The sequence below is a fragment of the Phascolarctos cinereus genome, unplaced genomic scaffold (assembly GCF_003287225.1).
Source record: "Phascolarctos cinereus isolate Bilbo 61053 unplaced genomic scaffold, phaCin_HiC Scaffold_9;HRSCAF=440, whole genome shotgun sequence".
In the NCBI taxonomy this organism is placed as follows: Eukaryota; Metazoa; Chordata; class Mammalia; order Diprotodontia; family Phascolarctidae; genus Phascolarctos; species Phascolarctos cinereus.
The window spans coordinates 207236544-207258355 of NW_027556402.1; the positions used below are offsets into that span (position 1 = coordinate 207236544).

Genomic DNA, 21812 nt, shown 5'->3' on the forward strand with positions numbered 1-21812 from the left:
GGGCATAGTTCCAAATTGCTCTCCAGAATGGTTGGATCATTTCACAACTCCACCAACAATACATTAGTGTTCCAATTTTCCCACATCTTCTCCAACATTTATCATTTTTCTGTTTTGTCATGATGGCCAATCTGATAGGTGTGATGTGGTACCTCAGGGCTGTTTTCATTTGCATTTCTCTAATCAATAATGATTTAGAACACTTATTCATATGATTGTAGATAGCTTTAATTTCTTCATCTGAAAACTGCCTATTCATATCCTTTGCTCTGTCATCTTGTTAATCACTATAAGATACCATTGTCTCTAACTTGGGGTCTTTGGCTACTGAGAATCTGTTAACCTCTTTTATTGGCAAATGCCAGCCTTGCTAACAAAGAGAATATGCTCAGAACTTTATTGCCTCAGTTTATCTTAATTTCTATTGTGATACCTGGAACATTCTTGCCTTATCTCATAAAATCCCTAGCTTCCTTCAAAAGCACAGCTCAAGTACCACTGTATACCCTAGATATACAAACTGTTTCCCTTTTGAAGTTTCTTTGTATATGAATATATCACACACACATACCTTCCCAAGGAGCACAGGGACTATTTTGGTCTTTGTGTGCACCTTGCATACACTGGAAATTTAATGTTTATCGAACTAAAATGAATTATGAACTGAAATATTTTCTGGGGTTTGGTATTATCAGAGATTTGTGAAGAACCATGCCATCACAGCAAAGCCTCTCAAGGACCTCACTTTTGTGCATTTCTCTAGGAAACACCACAAGCCCTAACTGGAAGCATATGCCCAATTCTCTCAATTCTCTTGGTGCTAGGGAACTGGGAAAACTTTAGGTACTTTTGTCTGTGGGGGCAGGGGGTGTTTTTTGTTTGTTTCTCGAGGCTTACTCCATGATCCTCCCTTAAGAAGGGACTCCCAGCCCCAAAGGTCATAATGAGTCAACCCTTTTCAGTTCCCAAAAACTAGCCTTTGGGTTGTCTTTTACAAAATTGAAAAAAAAAATAGTTTCTCTAAACAACTTAAAAAGGCTTGTGTTTCTTTTGCAACACAGCTTGCCCTCAGTATCACCTGGAGGACAAAGAAGCATGGCCCATTTTGGGGTTTTTACAATATGTTCTTACAGCTAGATTTATACTGTCACCAAGAAGGGCAATGATGGAAATACCCTACATAATAACCTTCACTGAGCTCTCTCAGAACCCCATTCTCGGAAAAGATTGTAAGATGCTCATAGCTAGAGCTGTCTCACAAAGGAGGAATGGGGTCAACTAGACATTTTGGATGACCCTCTTCTTTCCCTCCCTCCGTTCCCACCACCTCCCCTGCTACTATCCGCATCCCATTCTCCCCTGGTCCCTCCTATTTCCATGCTCCCTCTTCTTGGCCACCTCCTCTTTCCCCTGGCTTTCCTTTCCTTCTCTTCTAGCCCACCTCCACCCGTTTCCTTCCATGTCTGCTCCCCTGCACCTGCTCCCCACCTCCCACTCCCCCTTGGTGACCCCACCCAGGCTGTGGGGCCACAATGAAAGGCCACTTGAAAGGATTACTGGGATGGGTCAGTGCCTCAGGAGAAGACCAGAAACTTGGCCATGTGAGAAAGTTCAAGGTAGGGTTTCCACCAGAGCCTGTACCCTGTCAGCCTGATTTAGTAATGGACTTCAATCATAGCCATCTAAGAGTTCTATCAAAAGAAGAGCACGTAATAATATTTTGACTTACATTAATAATTTATGCTTCTAAAGGTGAAGGAACCAAGGAACAGAAATGCTATTCTGGAACTAATTTGCACCAAAAAGGAACTGGTTGCTGGAGGAGATGGGAGCCTTGGAAGAAAGTGACCATTTCAAGTTAACATTTATGCTAAAAGAGACTCTAATAAGTTTGGAGAGAACCAATTTGAAAGGGTTCTGACAAAGGGCAGGTAGGATTCAATTGCTTAAAATTCTATAAAAGAAGTCACTGCACAAGGGCTGGGAAACTCCCAAGAAAAAGAATGAAATTCTGCACAGAACAAAATTCTAGTTAGGAGGAAGTAGGAAGTTTATTGAAAAACATTAAAGGGAGTACTCAGGGAACTTACCAACCAAATTAGATTTTAAAATGACATGTACAAAAGATGCAAAGACAAAATTATAGCACAGTCCTATAAGAAGTGTCAGAAATGCTAAAGCTCAGAATGCCATAAGGCTGTTGAGAAAACCTAAGCATAATTTAAAAAAATTTTAAATCTCTACTGTTAAAAGGATCAAAAAAGGGAAGAAAAAACACTATTAAGAGTAGATTGGCTACTGACAAAGTGATGATAAAGAGAAGATAGAGCTGTTAAATCATATTACTTTCCTTTTCTCTCCCAAGAAGAAAATCTTTGGCCTGGAAATGAAAGAACAAAAATAACTTAAAAGGGAGTGAATACCCAAAATAAGGAGCTAGTGATAGTACCTAGCAGTCCTTGAAGTTACCTAAGTTCAGAAAAACTACAGAAAGAACTGGCAGATGTGACTATTAAACTGTCTTTGAAAAATTGTGGGAAATGATTGGAGGACAAACATCTTGATTTTCTAAAAAAGGGAAGATGAGGGGTAGCTAGGTGGTGCAATAGAGGACTGGTCCTGGATTCAGGAGGACCCGAGTTCAAATCTGACCTCACACACATAACACTTACTAGCTGTGTGACCCTGGGCAAGTCACTCAACCCCATTGCCTAACCAAAAAAAAAAAAACAAAAAAGAGAAGATGAGAACCTGCAAACACAGACTTGACTCAATTTCTGGCAAAATTCTAGAATGTTATGAAAATGATTAGTGAACGTATAGAAAAGTAATCATAAGGAATTGGCATGGCTTCATCAAAAACAAGCTAATACTTCCTTTTTTGACATGGTTATTAAACTAGAACATCAGGGGAATGCTGTATAGTTTACTTAGATTTTAGCAAAGTATTTCCCAAACTCACGCTATTCTTGTGTAAAAGATGGAAAAACACAGATAAAACAGTACAACAATTAGATGGATTTACAATTGGTCCAATACTTGGACCCAAAGAGTTGTAATTAATGGCTTGAAGTCAACTTGAGTGCAGGTCTTCAGTGGAGTGTTCCAGGGATCCACTGTTGACCCTATGCCATTTAACATTTTTAATACTGATTTGGATAAAGGTTTAGATGGCAAGATTGTCAAATTTTTAGAAAAACTAGAATGATTGTATGACAGGATTTTAAAAGATCTTGATAAGCTAAAACACTGGGCTAAATCTAAAAAGGCTGACTTTAATGGAAATAAATAAAAAGGTTCTAAAAGAGGATTCAAAAATCAACTTCACAAATATGAGACAGAGGAGACATAGCTGGACAACAGTCTGTGTCAAAAACTTTTAGTGAACTGAAAACTCAGTATCAGTGTGACATAAATCAAACTGACAAAATCAGTGTGACAGTGTGAAAAAAGCTATAATGTGGAAGTGATATTAGATTTGCTCTACTTGGCCCTAGAAGGTAAAACTTGAAGCAATAGGTAGAAATTACAGAATCAAGTTTAGACTTGGGGCAAGGAAAATCTTCCACATGGGAAATGAAATGCTTTAATTGTTAGTGGGTTTTCCCTCAATAGAAGGCCAGGTATGTGTAGAAGGGATTCTTTTTCAGGTGTGGGCTAAACTAGATGGCCTTTCAACTGTGAGATTCAGTGATTCTGGGTGCTAAATGCTGCTATCTCCATGGATAGGGGCAAAATGAGCTATATAATGAAGTTCCTAAAAGATCCACCTTGGTATGGGCAGGTGAGGCAGAAAACAGTGAAGGGTCTTCAGTGTGATCTGTGTCTCAAGAGGGAGTCTGACAAAAGGGTTACACCATGAAGTACTTAATAGAAGACAGCACAGACCAAAGTATTAACTTGGGTGTTCTGTATCAAGAAACCAGAAATTCTCTAATAAGTGTGGAGACATTTCTGGACTGAAAGATGATTGCAACACATATAAGGGCCAGGCAGTGGTACCCTGGAGGTTAGATCTACTTTATAGCATCTACTTAATGACTCCATGATAAAATGCCATCTAGCATCAACATATAAAACATTAGGTTTTCACTAATTGGAGGAGGGAAAAACAGAAGCTTCTTTACTATTTTCCATTTCTAACATTAGGAGATAATAATTTGCTCATGGTTTTACATTTTTATTTTACTCTTGGTGTTTAATCACAGATCATATGAAATATTTGTTTGAATAGTGCATTATATACGATCCTTTAACTATTTTCATATTGTCTGCTGAAAAGCCTTTAGAATTTCAGATCTTTCTGAATATCCCAGAGGGCATCTGCACTCTTCTTTAAATGTTTTTCCTCCTCAGAATTCAGATCTAGCTTCACTATATCTGTAATACCATTGTGTCCCAAGATACAAGGGATGCTTAGGAAGACTTCTTCATTTATTCCACATAGGCCCTGAAAGGCAAAATGAAAGGTTTTTTTTAGAACTCATTTTAATAATATTAAGATCTAGGGAGTTTTGTAGCAAATAATCACTTCAAAACACTTCTTTCACAGCATGCCTTCCTCAGCTACGCAGAAACAGCTCAAATAGCAAGGACTTTACCACAAGAAAGGATCTGCTAAACTAACATCATACTCCAGTAGTATGAATCTTACAGACAGAAGGGGGCTCAGAGGACACTTAGTCCAATCCACATTGGAAATATTAATCGTCTCTATAGCATCCCCTAAAAATGGTCACCCAAACTCTGCTTGAAGACCTAAAACTAATGAGAAGTCACTACCTTCCCTATAGCAACCCATTCAATTTCTAGACAACTCTAATTGTTAGGAAATTTTTCTACACTCAAACTAAAAATCTGCCTCCATGTAACTTCTATCCATTATAACGCCCAGTTCATCATTCTGGGCAAGCAAAACAAGACTGATCAATTTCAACAAAACGACTATCATGCCCCCCTTTGAAAGTCTTCTCCCCTCTAAGCTAAACATGCCCACTTCTTTCAAGCTTACCCTTGGCTATCACGGTTTTTCACTCCCTCACCATCCCAGTTATCTCCTCTGGACATGTATCAGCTTATCAAAATCCCTCTTAACATGTGGTGCCCAGAAATGAAAATGCTAAATCACAGGGGATTTTCCCAGATCTTTTACTGTAGAGGTGTATATCTCAGTGTAGTAGAGAGTGATGAATTTGCCAAGGTTACAAGACCCTAATTCAAATTCTGGCTCTGCCATTTACCTACCTGTGAAATTTTGGTTAAGTCACTCAACCTCATGTGTAAAATGAGAGGGTTGGACTAAATGATCTCCTAAGATCCCCTCCATCTCCATAATGAAGATCCTATGATTAGCATCACCTAATCCTAAGATCACATTTTTTTCAGTTGCCATATCACATGCTAACTCACCGAACTCACCCTCTCATTTCATTTTCTTAAGCATTGTTAAAACTCTATACAGTACTTGTACAACTAACTTTTTTTTAACCAAAGCACATGACTTTATGTTGTGCCTCATTAAATTTCACTGTATTGGATTTGACCCATCTTTCTGGCCTATGGAAGTTTTTTCCTTCCAAATTCTGTCACCAATTAACTGTACCTTTCCAGCTTCACTAATAAATGCTTGATTGATTCAATGTAGCTAATGTGAAATATACTATAATATACTGAATTATATATGTAAAATTGACATTTAAAAAAAATTTGGTTTTAAAATGTTATTGAAAGTACCAGATTAAGAATCTAAATACCAATCTTTACAATCCCTCTCAGCTCAGAATGATGCACCACAATTTATTTTACCATTCCCTAAACTATGGGCATCTACGTTGTTTCCAGTTCTTTGCTAGCACAGAAGGGCTGAAATGAATATTTTCATAAAAATGAGACATTTTTTCCTATCTTTGACCTCCTTCTTGGTCTAAGATATGCCTAAGATGAGGATCGCTGGGTCAAAGGTATGGCCATTTTAATCACTTCCAAATTGTTTTCCTGAAGGGTCAGGCCAATTCATAGCTTCATCCACTATTAGTACCTAATATTCCCACAGCCCCTCCAACACTCTTAAGACCATTTGTATTTTTGCCAATTTGCCAAGGTATAACATAACACCTCAGAGTTGTTTTAATTTGAATTTCTCTTATTATTCATGATTTGGAGCAAGCTTTCATATGGATGCTAATCATTTGCTTTTCCTGAAAACTTTGTTAATAAGCTGTGACTATTTCTCTATTGCAAAATGACTCTTGGTCTTATATATTTGTATATTTCATATATATCTTGTCTATCAGATGTTTATCCAAGATATTAAGTTCAAAGAATTTTCTCCTGCTTGACAATTTCTTATCTAGCTGCACTGATTTTGTTCATGCAGAAGTTTTTTCATTTCATGTAACTGAAATTATGTATTTTATCTTTTATGATTTCCTTTATCCCTTATTTTGTTAAGAATATCCCAGTTGTGGAAAGACAGGCACACTGATATACTAACTTTGCCCTGCCAAGTCTCAGCCTTAGATTACTTGCCACCATTTTCTGCCTTCACTCCTATATTATTATTTAATAATTAATATTTAATGCTGCTAAAATGAAGCCATAGAAAATCATGGAACCATTATGACTGGGCACACTACAAATGTTACATAATTTCAACTGGGCCCTCACTCTGGCAAGGCAATCCTTTTTTATCTCCCTAATGGATTCACTATCCCCCTTCAGTGGCTTTTCAAAACCTTTTCACCCCTCCTTAAACCTCCCATTGCTCCCCCCCACTCTCTCGGCTGAGATCTTTGCCTTATATGTCACTAAAAAAAAATTAGGCTGTTCACTAAGAGCTGCCTCTTTTCCCTTCTCTTCCTCTCACATCACTCAGATACCTTCTGCCACTGTATGTTCTTCACCCATCTCACATAATAAAGTGACCCTTCTCCTTGCTAAGGAAAACTCCTCTACATGCCCAAGTGATCCCATTCTATTGCATCTTCTCTAAGCAGGTTCTCCTTCCTCTACCATACCTTTCTCTCACTAATCTTCAATCTCTCAATATAGCCATGCCTCTTACCCATACTTAAAAAAACCCTCACCTGACTATCCCCACTAGCATCCTGAGGCAGCTAGGTGGCTCAGTGGATAGAATGCTGATCCTGGAGTCAGGAAGATCTGAGTTCAAATCCAACCTCAGATACTTACCAGCTGTGTGACCCTGGGCAAGTCATTTAACCTCTGTTTGCCTTAACCCACTGGAGAAAGAAATAACAAACCAGTATCTTTGCCAAGAAAACCCCATGGACAGTATTACTGTGTTGTGGTCTATGGACTTAGTTAATATGTTGGTTAGTTTTGAACATTTTTTTCTTTCACCTTTTATACTTTGTATAAGGGATGTTAGATTGATGGGGAAGGAAAATAGGAATATATATTAGAAAATGAAGGGTATCCCCAATTGAAAAATGGTCAAAGGATGTGAACAGGTAGTTCTCAGATGAAGAAATTAAAGCCATCTATAGTCATATGAAAAAATGCTCTAAATCACTATTGATTAGAGAAATGCAAATCAAAACAACTCTGAGGTACCATATCACACCTATCAGATTGGCCATCATGACAAAACAGAAAAATGATAAATGTTGGAGAAGATGTGGGAAAATTGGAACACTAATACATTGTTGATGGAGTTGTGAAATGATCCAACCATTCTGGAGAGCAATTTGGAACTAGCCCAAAGGGCTACAAAAATATGCATACCCTTTGACTCAGCAAAAGCACTTCTAGGGCTATATCCCAAAGAGATCATACAAATGGGAAAAGGACCCACATGTACAAAAATATTTATAGCAGCTCTTTTTGTGGTAGCAAAGAATTGGAAATTGAGAGGACGCCCATCAATTGGGGAATGGCTGAGCAAGTTGTGGTATATGAATGTAATGGAATACTATTGTGCTATAAGAAATGATGAACAGGCTGACTTCAGAAAAACCTGGAAAGACTTGTATGGTCTGATGCTGAGTGAAGTGACCAGAACCAGGAGAACGCTGTATATACAGTAACAGCCATGTTGTGCGATGACTAACATTGATAGACTTAACCCTTCTCAGCCATACAAGGATCTAAGACATCTCCAAAGGCCTCATGATGGAAAATGCTATCCACATCCAAAGAAAGAACTATGGAGTTTGAATGCAGATAGAGGCATACTATTTGCTTTTTTTTTTTTGCTTCTGTTGTGTTCTGTTTCCTCTTTCTGGTGGTTCATCCTATTAGTTCTAATTTTTACTTACAACATCACCAATGTGAAAATATGTTTAATAGGAATGTATATGTATAGCCTATATCAGATTGCGTGCCATCTTGGGAAGGGAGGTAGGGAGGGGGAGAAAAATGTAAGATTCAAAAGCTTATGGAAGTGATTGTTGATAATTCAAAATAAATTAATTTTAAAAATTTAAGAAAAGAAAATGAAGGATAAGAGAAACACAAAAAAAATCAATACAGATTTAAATTTTTAAAAAGAATTTTCTCTTACCCAGTTCTGAAAAGTACTTTCTTCCATTTTTCTCTTAATTTTTTTTTTTATGATATGACCTCATAGCCATTTTGCAGCTTATTATGGTTACAAGGTGGAAGATGCTAGTCTAAACCCAATTTCTGTCAACTTGCCTTCCAGTTTTTCTACCTATTCTTGTAAACAGAGAGTTCTTCCCTCAAGAGTTTGCATTTTTGAGTTTACTGAACACTAGGGCTGCTGTATCAGTTTGCTTCTGGGTCTAAGACAATGCTTATCTATTTGTTCCAATAAGCTACTTTTCTAATTTTTTAACCAGTACCAAATATAAAGTGATTACTGTTTTAAAATGTAATTGAAAAATTTTATGACCCCTTCTTTTCCCATCTTTTTAATTATTTTCCTTATTATCTTTTTTGTCTCTCTAGAGATGATGTTGCTTTAATTTAACTCAAGAAAAACAGGCATAAAACTTGTTATGTCCTAGTCCCTGAACTAAGTACTGTCAAACATACAAAGACAAATTAAAGTCACTGCCCTACCATCCAAAGAAATTACAAATTAAGAGGAGAGATAAGCTAAATAAAATACAAAGCATTACCTGTCAAAATCTTATGTCATAGTTAATAAAACAGACAAAAACCAAGTACTATGAGAGTTCAAAGGAGGTAATGGATCACTATCAGCTGGGGCAATAAGAGATATCTACATGGAGAAGGTGGCATTTGAACTGAACTCTGAAGAATGGATAGGATTTCAGCTGGTACAAATGTGTGAAGAGGGAATTCCAGGTATCGGTAATGGTATGAGCAAAGGTGCAGAAGCAAAAATCATGGAATATGTTTAGGGAACTAAACTACATGAAGGCCTGGAAAGGTAAATAAGAGACTGTGAGGAGTTTTTTATTTTTTATTTATTTTTAAAATTTTATTAATTTACTTTGATTTATCAACAATCACTTCCATATGCTTTTGAGTTGAAAGTTTTTCTCCCCCTTCCTTCTCCCCACCCTCCCCAAGACAGCACACAATCTGATATAGGCTTTACATTTACATTCCTATTAAACATATTTTCATATTAGTGAAGTTGTAAGTAAAAATTAAAACCAATAGGAGGAACCATCAGAAAGATGAAACAAAACTCAACAGAAGGTAAAAATAAGTGATAGCAATTCAACTTCCATAGTTCTTTCTTTGGATGTGGACAGCATTTTCCATCCCGAGGCCTCTGGAGATGTCTTAGATCCTCATAATGCTGAGAAGGGTTCAGTTTAACAGTATTAGTCATCGCATAACGTGGCTGTTACTGTGTACAAAGTCCTCTTGGTTCTGCTCACTTCACTCAGCATCAGACCATATAAGTCTTTCCAGGTTTTTCTGAAGTCGGCCTGTTCATCATTTCTTATAGCACAATAGTATTCCATCACATTCATATACCACAACTTGCTCAGCCATTCCCCAATGGATGGGTATCCTCTCAATTTCCAATTCTTTGCCACCACAAAAAGAATATTTTTGTACATGTGGGTCCTTTTCCCATTTGTTTGATCTCTTTTGGATACAGCCCTAGAAGTATGCACATTTTTGTAGCCCTTTGGGCATAGTTCCAAATTGTTCTCCAAAATGGCTGGATCATTTCACAACTCCACTAACAATGTATTTGTGTTCCAATTTTCCCACATCTTCTCCAACATTTATCATTTTCCTGTTTTGTCATGTTGGCCAATCTGATAGGTGTGATGTGGTACCTGTGGGGAGTTTTTAATACTAGAGTCAAACTGCTTGGACTTTATTTAGTAGCTAATGAGGAGCCGTATGAGATTTTTAAGCAAAGGAGTGATGTGATCAGATGTGTGGTGTTAGGAATATTACTCTGGTGGTAGTATGTAAGAAAAGTGGGAGAGAATGAAGCTAAGGAGGTTAATTAGGAAATTATTGCAATAGTTCAAAAAGTGAGCAATCGTAGTGGTAATAGGAATGGAAAGGACAGCAGAATTACTTATGAGATACGATTGATGGGATTTAATGCCTTGGTATAATGTTGGATCACAAGGAGAAAAGGGAAGAATGAAAGATGACTCCAAAGTTTCAGGGATGAATGAATAGCAGAAAAGTAGTACAATTAACAAAAAATGATGAAGTTAGGAAGATGAGGATCATTATGTACAAGTACCTTGACCATAGTAGAAACTGGATGCACTCTTCTAAGATTCTTCGTCAGAGTTCTTACCAAATCTGCCACAGACAGGCCAATAGCCCATGAAGTATAACCCTTCAGCTTGATAACCTCATAAGCACTACAATGATAAGAAATACAATATTTTAAGTGCAATCTGGGAAAAATAACAGTACTCACTGAGCACGACTGCCTACTGGACATTTCAAACATCTTTAATTCAATGTGTCCAAAACAACTTATTATCTTGCTGCTCAAACCCATCCCTCTTTTAAACTTCTCTATTTCTGTTAAAGGCACTATTATCCTTCCAGTCTCCCAGATTTGCATCGTCAGTATTAGCCTAGATTCTTCACTTTCCCTTTACTCTACATATCCAACCAACTTGCCAAATGTAGTTTCTATTGCCAAAGCATCTCTCACGTCTGACACTTTCTCACTGTTCCCATGGACACCACCTTAGTATAGGGCTAGCCTACTTAACTAGACCATAGCCTCCTAATTGGTTTCCCTACTTCCATCCTTGCTTCCAACTCTTGGAGCATCTGGCACCCTTGATAACTAAACTCAAGTGCCATCTCTTTCAAGAAGTCTTTCTTAAGTCTCCAAGTTGTTAATGATCCCCCAGCCCCTAGTCACAAGGTATTTATTTTGTATATATCTTATATTCAGTCATCTCTGGACAAGTTGTATGACTCCCAGTAGAATCTAAGCTCATTTCTGTCTGAGAATCATTGGTGCCTAGCATAGAGCAGGCACCAAATAAATGTTTAATTATTGTCTATAATCCTTTCTTCCTACTTCTAAGAAAGAGTTAACTCTCTGTAAACTTTAAAACATTATATAAATGAGTGATTCTTATCTCTCCTTACCAAACCCAATTCTTCTATTTTTGCCCTTGATTTTATTCCTTCCTGCCTCCTCTGGTATCTTTCTCCATCAATCCCCTTTTCTCTTACAATTTTCATCTCTCCCTCTTTGATGGCTATTCCTTCTATGTCTCACTCAACTTGAAAAGTCACAACAAAAACCCTTTGCCTCTGAATCCTATTATCTCTTCTCAAGCTGTCTCATCTCTCTCATTCCTGTTACTGTCAAACTTCTTTCATCTTCTCTTCCCAAATCTTTGTCATCTGGATTCTATTTCTACTACTCTATTGAAACTGTTTTCTCTGGGGCCAGTAATACCATCACTTGGTTGCAAAGTATGACACGCTTTTCGCTGTTCTCCTCAACTATTCTACAATATTTGACAATGTCACAAACCATAAAGTGCTACGTAAATACTAGCTGTTATTACTATTCATCATTCTTTTCGTTGTGTGAAGTTCTCTCCTTACTTTCCTTTAGTTTCTATGATACCACCCTCTTCTGGTTTTCTTTTGTATCTTTGTAGCTGCCATCTATCAATTTGTCCAGTCATGTATCCCAAAACACTGACTTTCCCATCTGTCCAATCCATACTTTCAATCAATTTTTAACTCTTAGTACTACAGCCAAGATCTCTTGAAAATTCATCCTCTCCTCTCCTTTCTTATAGTCAGTATCTTGCTGGTATCTTGTTTCTTCTTCCCAGGACCATTCCAATAGCCTCCTGATTAATGACCCTTCTCTACCCACTCCACCCCTACCTTAAAAGTACTCACAAAATTAAAAATGGCTCCTCTTCCCCTTCAAGCATCACAAGAACTAAGAACAGTTTAACTATAATTTTACCTTTCAACCACTTGTCTGTGAACAGTTTTCCAGTGCTCCTTGTCTTCATCAGTTCCTAAACTGGGGTGTAGATTCTTCAAGCAAACACCAGCGACATTCACTCCACTCCATACAGGCACTAAGAGAAATATATCCCAGAATTAACATATTTATTCATGTGGTTTCAATAATTTCAACCCATTTAAGTATTTTTCCATCTTTAAAGGACTTTTTCTATTTGGTGTAGTATCTTCAGAGATGAAGAGTGCTGGCCCTTACTATCAAACTCAAATATAAAGATATTCCAATAGATCTATGATTTCATCAATCCATCCATAGATGCCTATCTTATGTAACTTTTTAAAAAATATATTGGTACTTTCTTTTTATATCACTCCTATTTCTAAATTTAACCCCACTTTCAAGAAAGCCATCCCATGTATCAGAGAATAAAGAAGAAAAAAAATTCAACAAAACTGCATCAACTGTGTGACAGTACTGTTCCATATCCACAATACCCAACTCTGCAGAGAATAGAGAAAGGTGCATTTTCTTCTGTCCTCTTCAAGACCAAGCTGGATGATTCTAATTCTTCTTGTCCACATCTTCCCATAAGCTCACCACAAGGAGTACACCTAATGTTCTTGGGGCTTCTAATTGAGGACACAAGATTTTAAAAGCTACCCCTTATTCTTGCCAGCCTAATTGTTCCACTCATAACATGTCATGTCCTGCTCATTTCTCCACAGGCCTCTCCATTCCCAATTAGGTACCACTTAGCAGCAACTTTTTTCTCTCTTCTTGTTTTGTTTTTATCAAGAATGTCAGGATTGATATAACTCAGTTCCTATGGTAATACATCTATTCATTCACTGAACAAGGCGGTCACATTTAAAATAATACTAATAACAACAGCTAAGTTAGTCTTCACAGATGGTCTAAAAGCTGTACGATTCTAATTATTCTAATATGTTTTGCATGACTTCATATGTATAATGGTTATTTATATACTGTTTACTTTCTCAGTGGGTCGGGGAGGGGATGGGAGAAGAAGAGAATTTGGAACTCAAATTTTAAAGAATGAACGTTTAATAAAAAAAAAATTGCCTGTTTGAGAAGTATGGAAAGATCAATATGAACTGATGCAGAGTGAAGTAAGCAGATCCAAGAAAACAATATATATGATGAGTACAACAATGTAAATGTAAAAAACTACACACAAATATCAAAAGTGAATGTAGCAAAATTAAATCAAAGAAGACTCAAATGGAGAAATATGAGAGGATACCTTCCTCCTTCGAAGAGATGTTACAAGTTGTAAGTTTTCAGACTTTTTCAATGTAATACTTGATTATACCGATTTTTCCTCTTTTTCTCTTTTTTTTTGTCTTTAAAAAATATTATTTGTTCTATGTGATGGCTCCTAGGGAAAGGGAGGGATACCAGGGAAAACTATGATGATGTAAAAAAATAAATATCAATAAACATTTTTTAAATTAAAAAAAAAAGGAATTTCCTGTTTATATCCTTTGGCCATTTATCAACTAAGGAAAATCCTACCTGTTCAAGGTCCAGCTTAAGTTTATTTCTTATTTTTTATGAACCCCTCTTAAGCCTACAATAAATTCTTACCATCTAGTACCTTCTAGTCAGGGATAAAATGCCATATTTATCTATTTTCTAAGAGTTTATTATACATTTATTCTATAACTAAGCTTTTAATAGGGGCAAGGACTATATCTTAGACCCTTTGTTGCTCTCATAATACTTAGAATGGTGCTGGAAAAATAGGTAAGAAAAAAACATATCAAAAAGAAAAATGTTTTATAAAAGCATTAATCATATAATTTACTTAAATAATAAATACATAATTTAAAGATCAAACTTAGCCCTGACCTCTCTCCTCTCTCACTTCAATGTAGAGGTAGGGAACTATGGGCATAGAATACTGTATATGCTGTAAGACAGAGGTGTCAAATTTGTGGCTGGCTCTGCTCTGGCAAAATCCCAGAGTGAAGCCAGAACCAGATTAAAATGTAATTGGGAAATGTTTAACAAAATAAAAATACAACATAACATAGATCATGTCATTTTGTGGTTTTCTAAGTCAATATTGGCGTAAGAATCCATTTCTACTTGAATTTGACACAAATGCTCTAAGACAAATTGTGTCAGCTGATTTTGTTGAACTGCTTTTTCCTTTTTAATCTTTGTTACAAGGGAAGGCATGATGGGTGTTGGTATATTCTTCATCCCCTGACCAAATTTGTGCTTTCATGTATTTCCTATTAAAAGGTAGGTTTCCTAACAAGCCATTCTAGACAAATAGCAATCTATCTTGTTCCTAAATATCTCCTGGAATTAGAAAAACCCTAAGTTTGAATTTAATAATCTAGTCCAATCCTTAAAGAGAACACCTTTCAGAAAGCCTGTAGGACAAAGGTATTTACTTACCACTAGAATCACCATGCTCCCCAATTACCCAACCATGACAGCTCGTTGGATTGACACCCAGCCTACTCCCAATTAGGAAACGGAAACGGGCAGAGTCTAAATTAGTTCCACTTCCAATAACGCGGTGTTTGGGGAAGCCACTCAGTTTCCAGGTGACATATGTCAGAATGTCCACTAAAAATAGAAAATTCATATTACAAACAGACTTTATCTGAGATGGGCTTATTCATCCAAATAGTTATGTCAGATATTCATGTCAATAGTGAGTTTTTGCTCCCAAAGCCTGATCTTTGCGTTTATCAAACACCAAATTACTATGGTCATTTACTACACTGTATTGTGTTCCTAATCTATTCCACTGATCCATCACTCTATTTCTTAGCCAGTACCAAATTGTTTTGTTTATAATACAGTTTGAGATCTGGGACAGCAAGGTCACCATCCTTCACATTTTTTTTTCATCAATTTCCTTAATATTCTTGACCTTCTATTCTTCCAGATGAATTTTGTTGTTATTTTTTCTAGCTCTATAAAATACTTTTTTAGTAGTTTGATTGGTATAGCACTGAATAAGCAAATTAATTTGGGTAGAATTGTCATTCTTATTATATATATATTCTTATTATTATATTGGCTCAGCCTACCCATGAGCAACTAATATTTTCTAATTGTTTAGATCTGACTTTATTTGTGTGAAAAATGTTTTGTAATTTTTGTAATTATATTCACATCATTCCTGATTTGTCTTGGCAGGCAAACTCCCAATTATTTTTTATTGTCTACAGTTATTTTAAATGGAGTTTCTCCTATTTCTTGCTGTTGGATTTTGTTGGCAATACATAGATATGCTGATGATTTATGTAGGTTTATTTTATATCCTGTAACTTTGCTAAAGTTGTTAATTATTTCGACTAAATTTTTAGTTAATTGTCTAGGATTCTCTAAGTATACCAATTATATTATTTACAAAGAATGATAGTTTTGTTTCCTCACTGCCTATTCTAACTCCTTCAATTTCTTTTTCTTCTCTTATTGCTGTAGCTAGCATTTCTAGTACAATATTGAATAACAGTGGTGATAATGGGCGTAAGCATCCTTGCTTCACCCCTGACCTTAGTGAGAAGGTGTCTGGCTTATTATCCTCATTACAGATAATGCTTCCTAATGGTTTTAGATAGAAACTACTTATCATTTTTTAAAAAGTTCCATTTATTCCTATACTCTTTACTGCTTTTTTTTAAAATAGGAATTGGTGTTGTATTTTGTCAAACAGTTTTTCTACATCAGATTATCTGCAGGTTATCTGCATAGTTTTCCTAAGGTTGAACTAGCCCTGCATTCCTGGTATAAATACCACCAAGACTTAGTATATGATCACTGTGATATATTGCTGTCATCTCCTTGCTAGTATTTTATTTAAAATTTTTGCATCAATATTCATTAGGGAAATTGGTCTATTGTTTTCTTTCTCTATAGTCACTCCTCCTGGTTTAGGTATCACCACAATATTTGTGTAGTAAAAGGAATTTGGTAAGATTCTTTTTAGTCAGAGCTACTGTTGGTAAAGTGGACTGGTACGTGGAGAACTATGGAACTATGGAAATTTGGAACTATGCCCAAAGGGCTATAAAACTGTGCATATCCTTTGACCCAGCAATACCACTATTAGGTCTGTATTCCAAAGAGATCAAAGAAAAAGGAAAATGGCCTATGTTTATAGAATTATTCATAACAGCTCTTTTTGTCATAGCAAAGAATTGGACAAAGAAGATGCCCATCAGTTGGGGGAATGGCTGAACAAGTTGTGGTATATGATTGTGTTGGAATGCTATTGTATTATAGGAAATGATAAAGATAGGTTCAGAAAAACCTGGGAGGATTTATATGAAATGATGCAAAGTAAAATGAGCAGAACCAAGAGAACACTGTATATCATAACAGCTATAACAACAAGTAAAAAATGACCAACTGAGAAATATTTAGCTACTCTGATCAATATAGTGATCCCTGACAATTTCGTTTTTTGGTTTGTTTTTTTTTTTTTAGGCAATTGGGGTTAAGTGCCCAGGGTCACACAGCTAGTAAGTGTCAAGTATTTGGTCTGAGGTGGGATTTGAACTCAGGTCCTCCTGACTTCAGGGCCGGTGCTCTATCCACTGTGCTACCTACCTGCCCCTTTGTTTTTGTTTTGTTTTGTTTTGTTTTTTTGATCCATGACAATTTCAGAGGACTCATGGTGAAAAATGCTATTCATCTCCAGAGATGAACTGAGGGCAAATTGAAGTATATTTTTTCAATTTATTTTTATTGCCTTTTTTTTAGCAAGATGACTAATATGGAAATATATTTTGACTTTAGGTGTATAATCGGTATCATATTGCTTGTTTCTCAATGGCTGAAGGAAGGGCTGGAGGAAAAGAATTCGTAACAAAAAATTTTTAAATGGATGTATTAAAACACACATGTGCTTGTGCACATACACACACACACACACACCCCTGGTGGTAGTGGATAGAGTGCTGGCCTAGAGCCACAAAGACTTTAATTCAAATTCTGTCTTAGATACTTACTTGTTGTGCGACCCTAGACAAGTCACTTAACCTCTGTTTTCCTCAGTTTTCTCAATTGTAAAATATAGACAATATTATTTATAAAGCACTTAGCATAGTGCATGACACATAGTAGGCACTATACAGATGATTATTCCTTTCCCCTTTCTTCCCTTCATGGTAACAAGAACTCATGTCATATTCTTTCACAGCTTTAGCTGAGGATTCCTTTGGATATAGTAGATGTTCAAAAAATTTGCTGAACTGAACTGAACTGAAAGGGGCAGACTATTACAGCTCTTTCTTTTGGGCATCAGACTAAAAAGAGATTAAATACTTATACTATGAGTTTGTTTCAGAGGAGCAATGAATGTCTAAAGAAGCCATTCAAATTTACTTACTATCCTTCTGGGACAGGATATTTTTCTTTCAGGGAGTCAAGGTATATTTGTATGTGGGAATTTCAGATTCTTTGTAGTCTAGTTATTATGCTGAGGATTTTTTCTTTTAAACCACTTGTTCCCTCTATGGTTATCTGCAAATTCTATCATACCTTTTATTAAGCTGTCTCCCTATTTGTGGCTTAGTCAAAAGGACAAAACTAATTACCTTTTTTCAAACTTGGCTAATGAAAAGCAAATATCCAACTAAAAAGTATAAATTTCCATTGCTAATATAAAGGACCAGCCTTCTAACTTATTTCAGGAATTCAAGGATCTGTGATTTCATTAGTGTAGGTACGCCCTCACCCAATGCAGAACATAGCAAAAAACAGCTCTTATCAAAAACATTCATCAGCATCTACAGACAACAGAGTGATGAGCCTCTCCTAACCTTAGCTTGGCTGGTTTTCAAATGACAGACAGACATCATCATCTGGCCTATACTTAAAGCCTTCCCTGGTAGGTAGCTCCTAGATAGGCCGTACAAGTAACTACATAAATGTTCTTAAAGAACCTAGTTTCAGTGGCAGGAGAGTGCAAGATGTGGTACTGGAGAATTTCAGTGTAGGCTAAGTCTTCTTATCTCATTTTTATAAGCTTCCTTAGATTTTCCTTAAATAGTATTTTTTAGTAAATAAACAAAAATAGTAAATAAGGAAGTATTTTGGTTTATAAGGCCTTTGCCGAAGTTAAGAATTATATCTTCTATAAATAAGATACTTGTGGATAACAAAGTTAGCAATGTAAAAGAAGCCAACATTTAAAAAATAAAATCTCTTTAGAAAGTTATCCTGGATTAACTTTTCACAAGGAGTTATATGGAAAGGTCTTTCTAAACAGTAAAAATGTAAAATGTCTGACCTGGATTAGAAACAACAAGCAGTTTGCAGTTAGGACTGCTTTTTGCAATATCAGGAATAATCATTTTCAGGATGTTCACATTACGCTGGACCAAATTCAGGCGACTTTCTCCCTCCTGCTGGCGTGCTCCTGCAGTGATAATTACTATCTTGGAGTTGACTGATACTCTGGAGTCTAAATAAAAGGTAAACAGAAAAACCAGTCAAAAGGTGAAACATCCGTGCTATGCCTCAGTCAACTAAGAGACCATTCTGTTTTCCCAGTGTACAAGTACCTACTTTTCTCCTTGTCTGGGGCGTGTAAGGTCCTGGAGGGACCCCTGAGCCCTCCCTGTGCTGCCACTGCCTATATGCCCCACCACTGTCAAACAGTAACCCTTTTGCAGACCTGGTCCTTGGATGAAATTTCCCAAAGGTCAAGGAGAGTGGCTCTGTAAGCACAAACAGATTTTCAGCATCTTATAACCCAAATTTATTCAGGCCTGAGGTAGGATGGTGTAGCAAAAAAAATAATAAAAATAGGCTGGGTTTGGTGTTAAAAAACCTGCAAGCCTTAGTTTCCTCATCTGTAAAAGGTGATATTAGATGAGATGGTCTCTGAAGTTCTCTCAAGCTATACCCCTGGGCTCCCTGTTGATAGCTGGATGTTCTCTTCCCAGAACCTTGCTTACTCTCAGCTTCCCCTTCCTCAGCCACTTTTGTTACATCTGGAGTCTTGTCATCATCACTGCTTGTTCTCAGATAAGGTTTGTCAACAAGCATAGCATCAATTTATCCCTTTTGGCACATACAGCTTAAGTATCTGAAGTACAGGGAATTTTCAAAACAAGACAAATCCTACCACAAACTAACATGTTACAAAGCCAAATATTCAAGTACTCAATAATCAAGCTTCAACCTATTTTCTTACTACACCCTCACAACACAAACTCAGAAGGGACCTCAAAGGTCATCTACTCCAACATCAACATAGAAACACCCTCTAAAACATGCCTGACAAGTTGGACTTTGACCCTCTACTTTGAAGGCCTCCAGTGACAGGGAATTCATTACCTCCTCAGGCAGTCCATTCCACTTTTGGAGGACTCTAATTGTTGGGAAGTTTTCTTTTATATTGAACTGAAATTTGCTTCACTGAAACTTCTACTCATGAATTCCAGTTGACTTTGGGAGCCAAGCAGAATAAAAGTATCCCTTTTCTAAATAACTACCCTTCAGATACTCAAAGATAGGTATCATGTGCCCCCAAGCATGCCTAAATCTTCACTTCTCCAGGTTTACCATCTCCAATGTCCATCAACAAAGTAGGATAAGGCATTGTATCTAGGCCTCTTACTACCTGTCACCTTCCTCTGGAAGAAGTCGATATTGCCAAGAGACTTTCCTAAAATGGAACCAAATAGTCCAGATGAGGTCCAACCTGGGCAAAGTATAATGGGATTATTATATATTTTGTTCTGGATACTACAACTTCTCTCAGTGAGGTTTAGGATAACAACTTTTTTTGGCTGCAATTTAACATGACTGACGCACTATGAGTTTAAAATCTAGTGAAATTCCTATATGCTCTTTCTATTTTTCTTCGTTTCTCTAACCAAAATGGAATACAAACCATCTTACTACTTGCGTTCACATTTTAACACCGATACATTAAGTCCTTTTACTTCTCTGGGTGTCAGTTATCTCCTCTATTAACTAAGGGAAGCTGGGCAAGAAAATCACTGAAGTTCTAATCTTAAAGTTGTTTTCACACGAGAAGTTGTGTAGCTACACTTTCTCCAGCCTGTATTAAGAACATTACATTTATCACTATTTTACCTTATATTCTGCCTATTATTCTAACCTGCAGAAATTTTTCTATATCCTGACTCCCTATTAGCCTTCATGTTAACTGGTCCTTCCAGCTTTCATCTGCTGATTTTGAACCCCCCAACCAAATGCATCAAGACAATGATAAAAATGTTTTTTTAAAAAATAGACCCAAAGGGTAGCTAGGTGGCACAATGGATAGACTACTGGCCCTGGAGTCAGGAAGATTCATCTTCCTGAGTTCAAATCTGGCCTCAGACACTTACTATGTGACCCCGGACGAGTCACTTAACCCTGATTGCCTCCAAAAAATAATAAAAATAATAAAAGAATAGACCCATAGACATACCCTGGAGCATGGTACTCAAGACCCCTCTCTCTCCAAGATAAGATTCAGGGTGGGTCCAGGCAGTTAACCTGTTCTGAATCCAACTGTTCTGACCTGGTAAACATACAATATCCTTGCCCAGAAAACCCCATAGACAATAGTATACTATGGTCCACAGGGGTCACAAAAAGTTGGACACAACTGAATGACTGAACCACACACACACACAGTATGTAAGCTCAAGAGTGAGGATTATCAAGGGTACCACTAATCTCCCAGTCCCCAAAGCTCATAACCTAAGTGTCATCTTCAACTTCTCACTCGTTCTTACCCCTGTATCCAAATCAATTACCAAGTCCTGTTTTTCCTGCCTTTATAACATCACTCACGTACACCTTCCCGCTCCTCTGACACTGCTGCAATCCTGCTGCAGACTCTCATTACTTCACAGCCTACTGCTTGGTCTCTCTGCCTCCCTACTCTAATCCATCCTCCACTCAGCTGTCAAACTGATCTTCATTAAGCACAACTCTGACCATGTCAGCCCTCTACAGGATCAACTCCACAGGCTCCTTATTGCCTCCAGTATCAATGAAAATTCCTACATTTTGTCTTTTAAAGCACTTCATAGCCTGATGCATTACTGTCTTTCCAGTTTTCTTACTTGTCTCTCCCTCACAATATACTCTGAGATCCAGTGACTGTAGCCTCCTTAATGTTCTTCTATTAAACCCTCCCTCTCCCAACTCTGGGGATTTTCATCGGCTTTCCCCCCTTCCTGAAAATCTCTCCCTCCATATTTTAGCCTCCTAGCCTCCCCAATGTCTCAATGAAAGTCACATCTTTCCTGTCTAGTGCATTCCCTCTGAGATTATCTCCAGTTTACCCCATATATAGATAGATAGATAGATAGATAGATAGATAGATAGATAGATATAGATATAGATATATATCCAGTTTGTACACAGCTGTTTGCATGTTGATTCCTCCAGCAGA

At 36.9% G+C, this 21812-nt stretch overlaps 1 protein-coding gene across 5 annotated transcripts in view; it reads right to left on the minus strand.

The window, feature by feature from the left end:
• Nucleotides 1-3255: 3255 nt before the first annotated feature.
• The window catches only part of LOC110221102 (L-lactate dehydrogenase A chain-like), a 41777-nt gene continuing 23220 nt past the window's right edge, over nt 3256-21812 (minus strand). For 4 of the 5 annotated variants that reach the window (XM_021005492.2, XM_021005494.2, XM_021005493.2 and 1 more), the window contains exons 4-8: nt 18681-18854; nt 14828-15001; nt 12395-12512; nt 10676-10799; nt 3256-4450 (exon numbers count right to left, since the gene is read on the minus strand). In XM_021005492.2, coding sequence (XP_020861151.2) covers nt 4286-4450; nt 10676-10799; nt 12395-12512; nt 14828-15001; nt 18681-18854 — 755 coding nt within the window. In that variant the 3' untranslated portion in view covers nt 3256-4285. Of the gene's footprint in view, nt 4451-9683; nt 10251-10675; nt 10800-12394; nt 12513-14827; nt 15002-18680; nt 18855-21812 lie in introns of those variants that run through there. The other variant, XM_078148084.1, reaches the window with a different exon arrangement.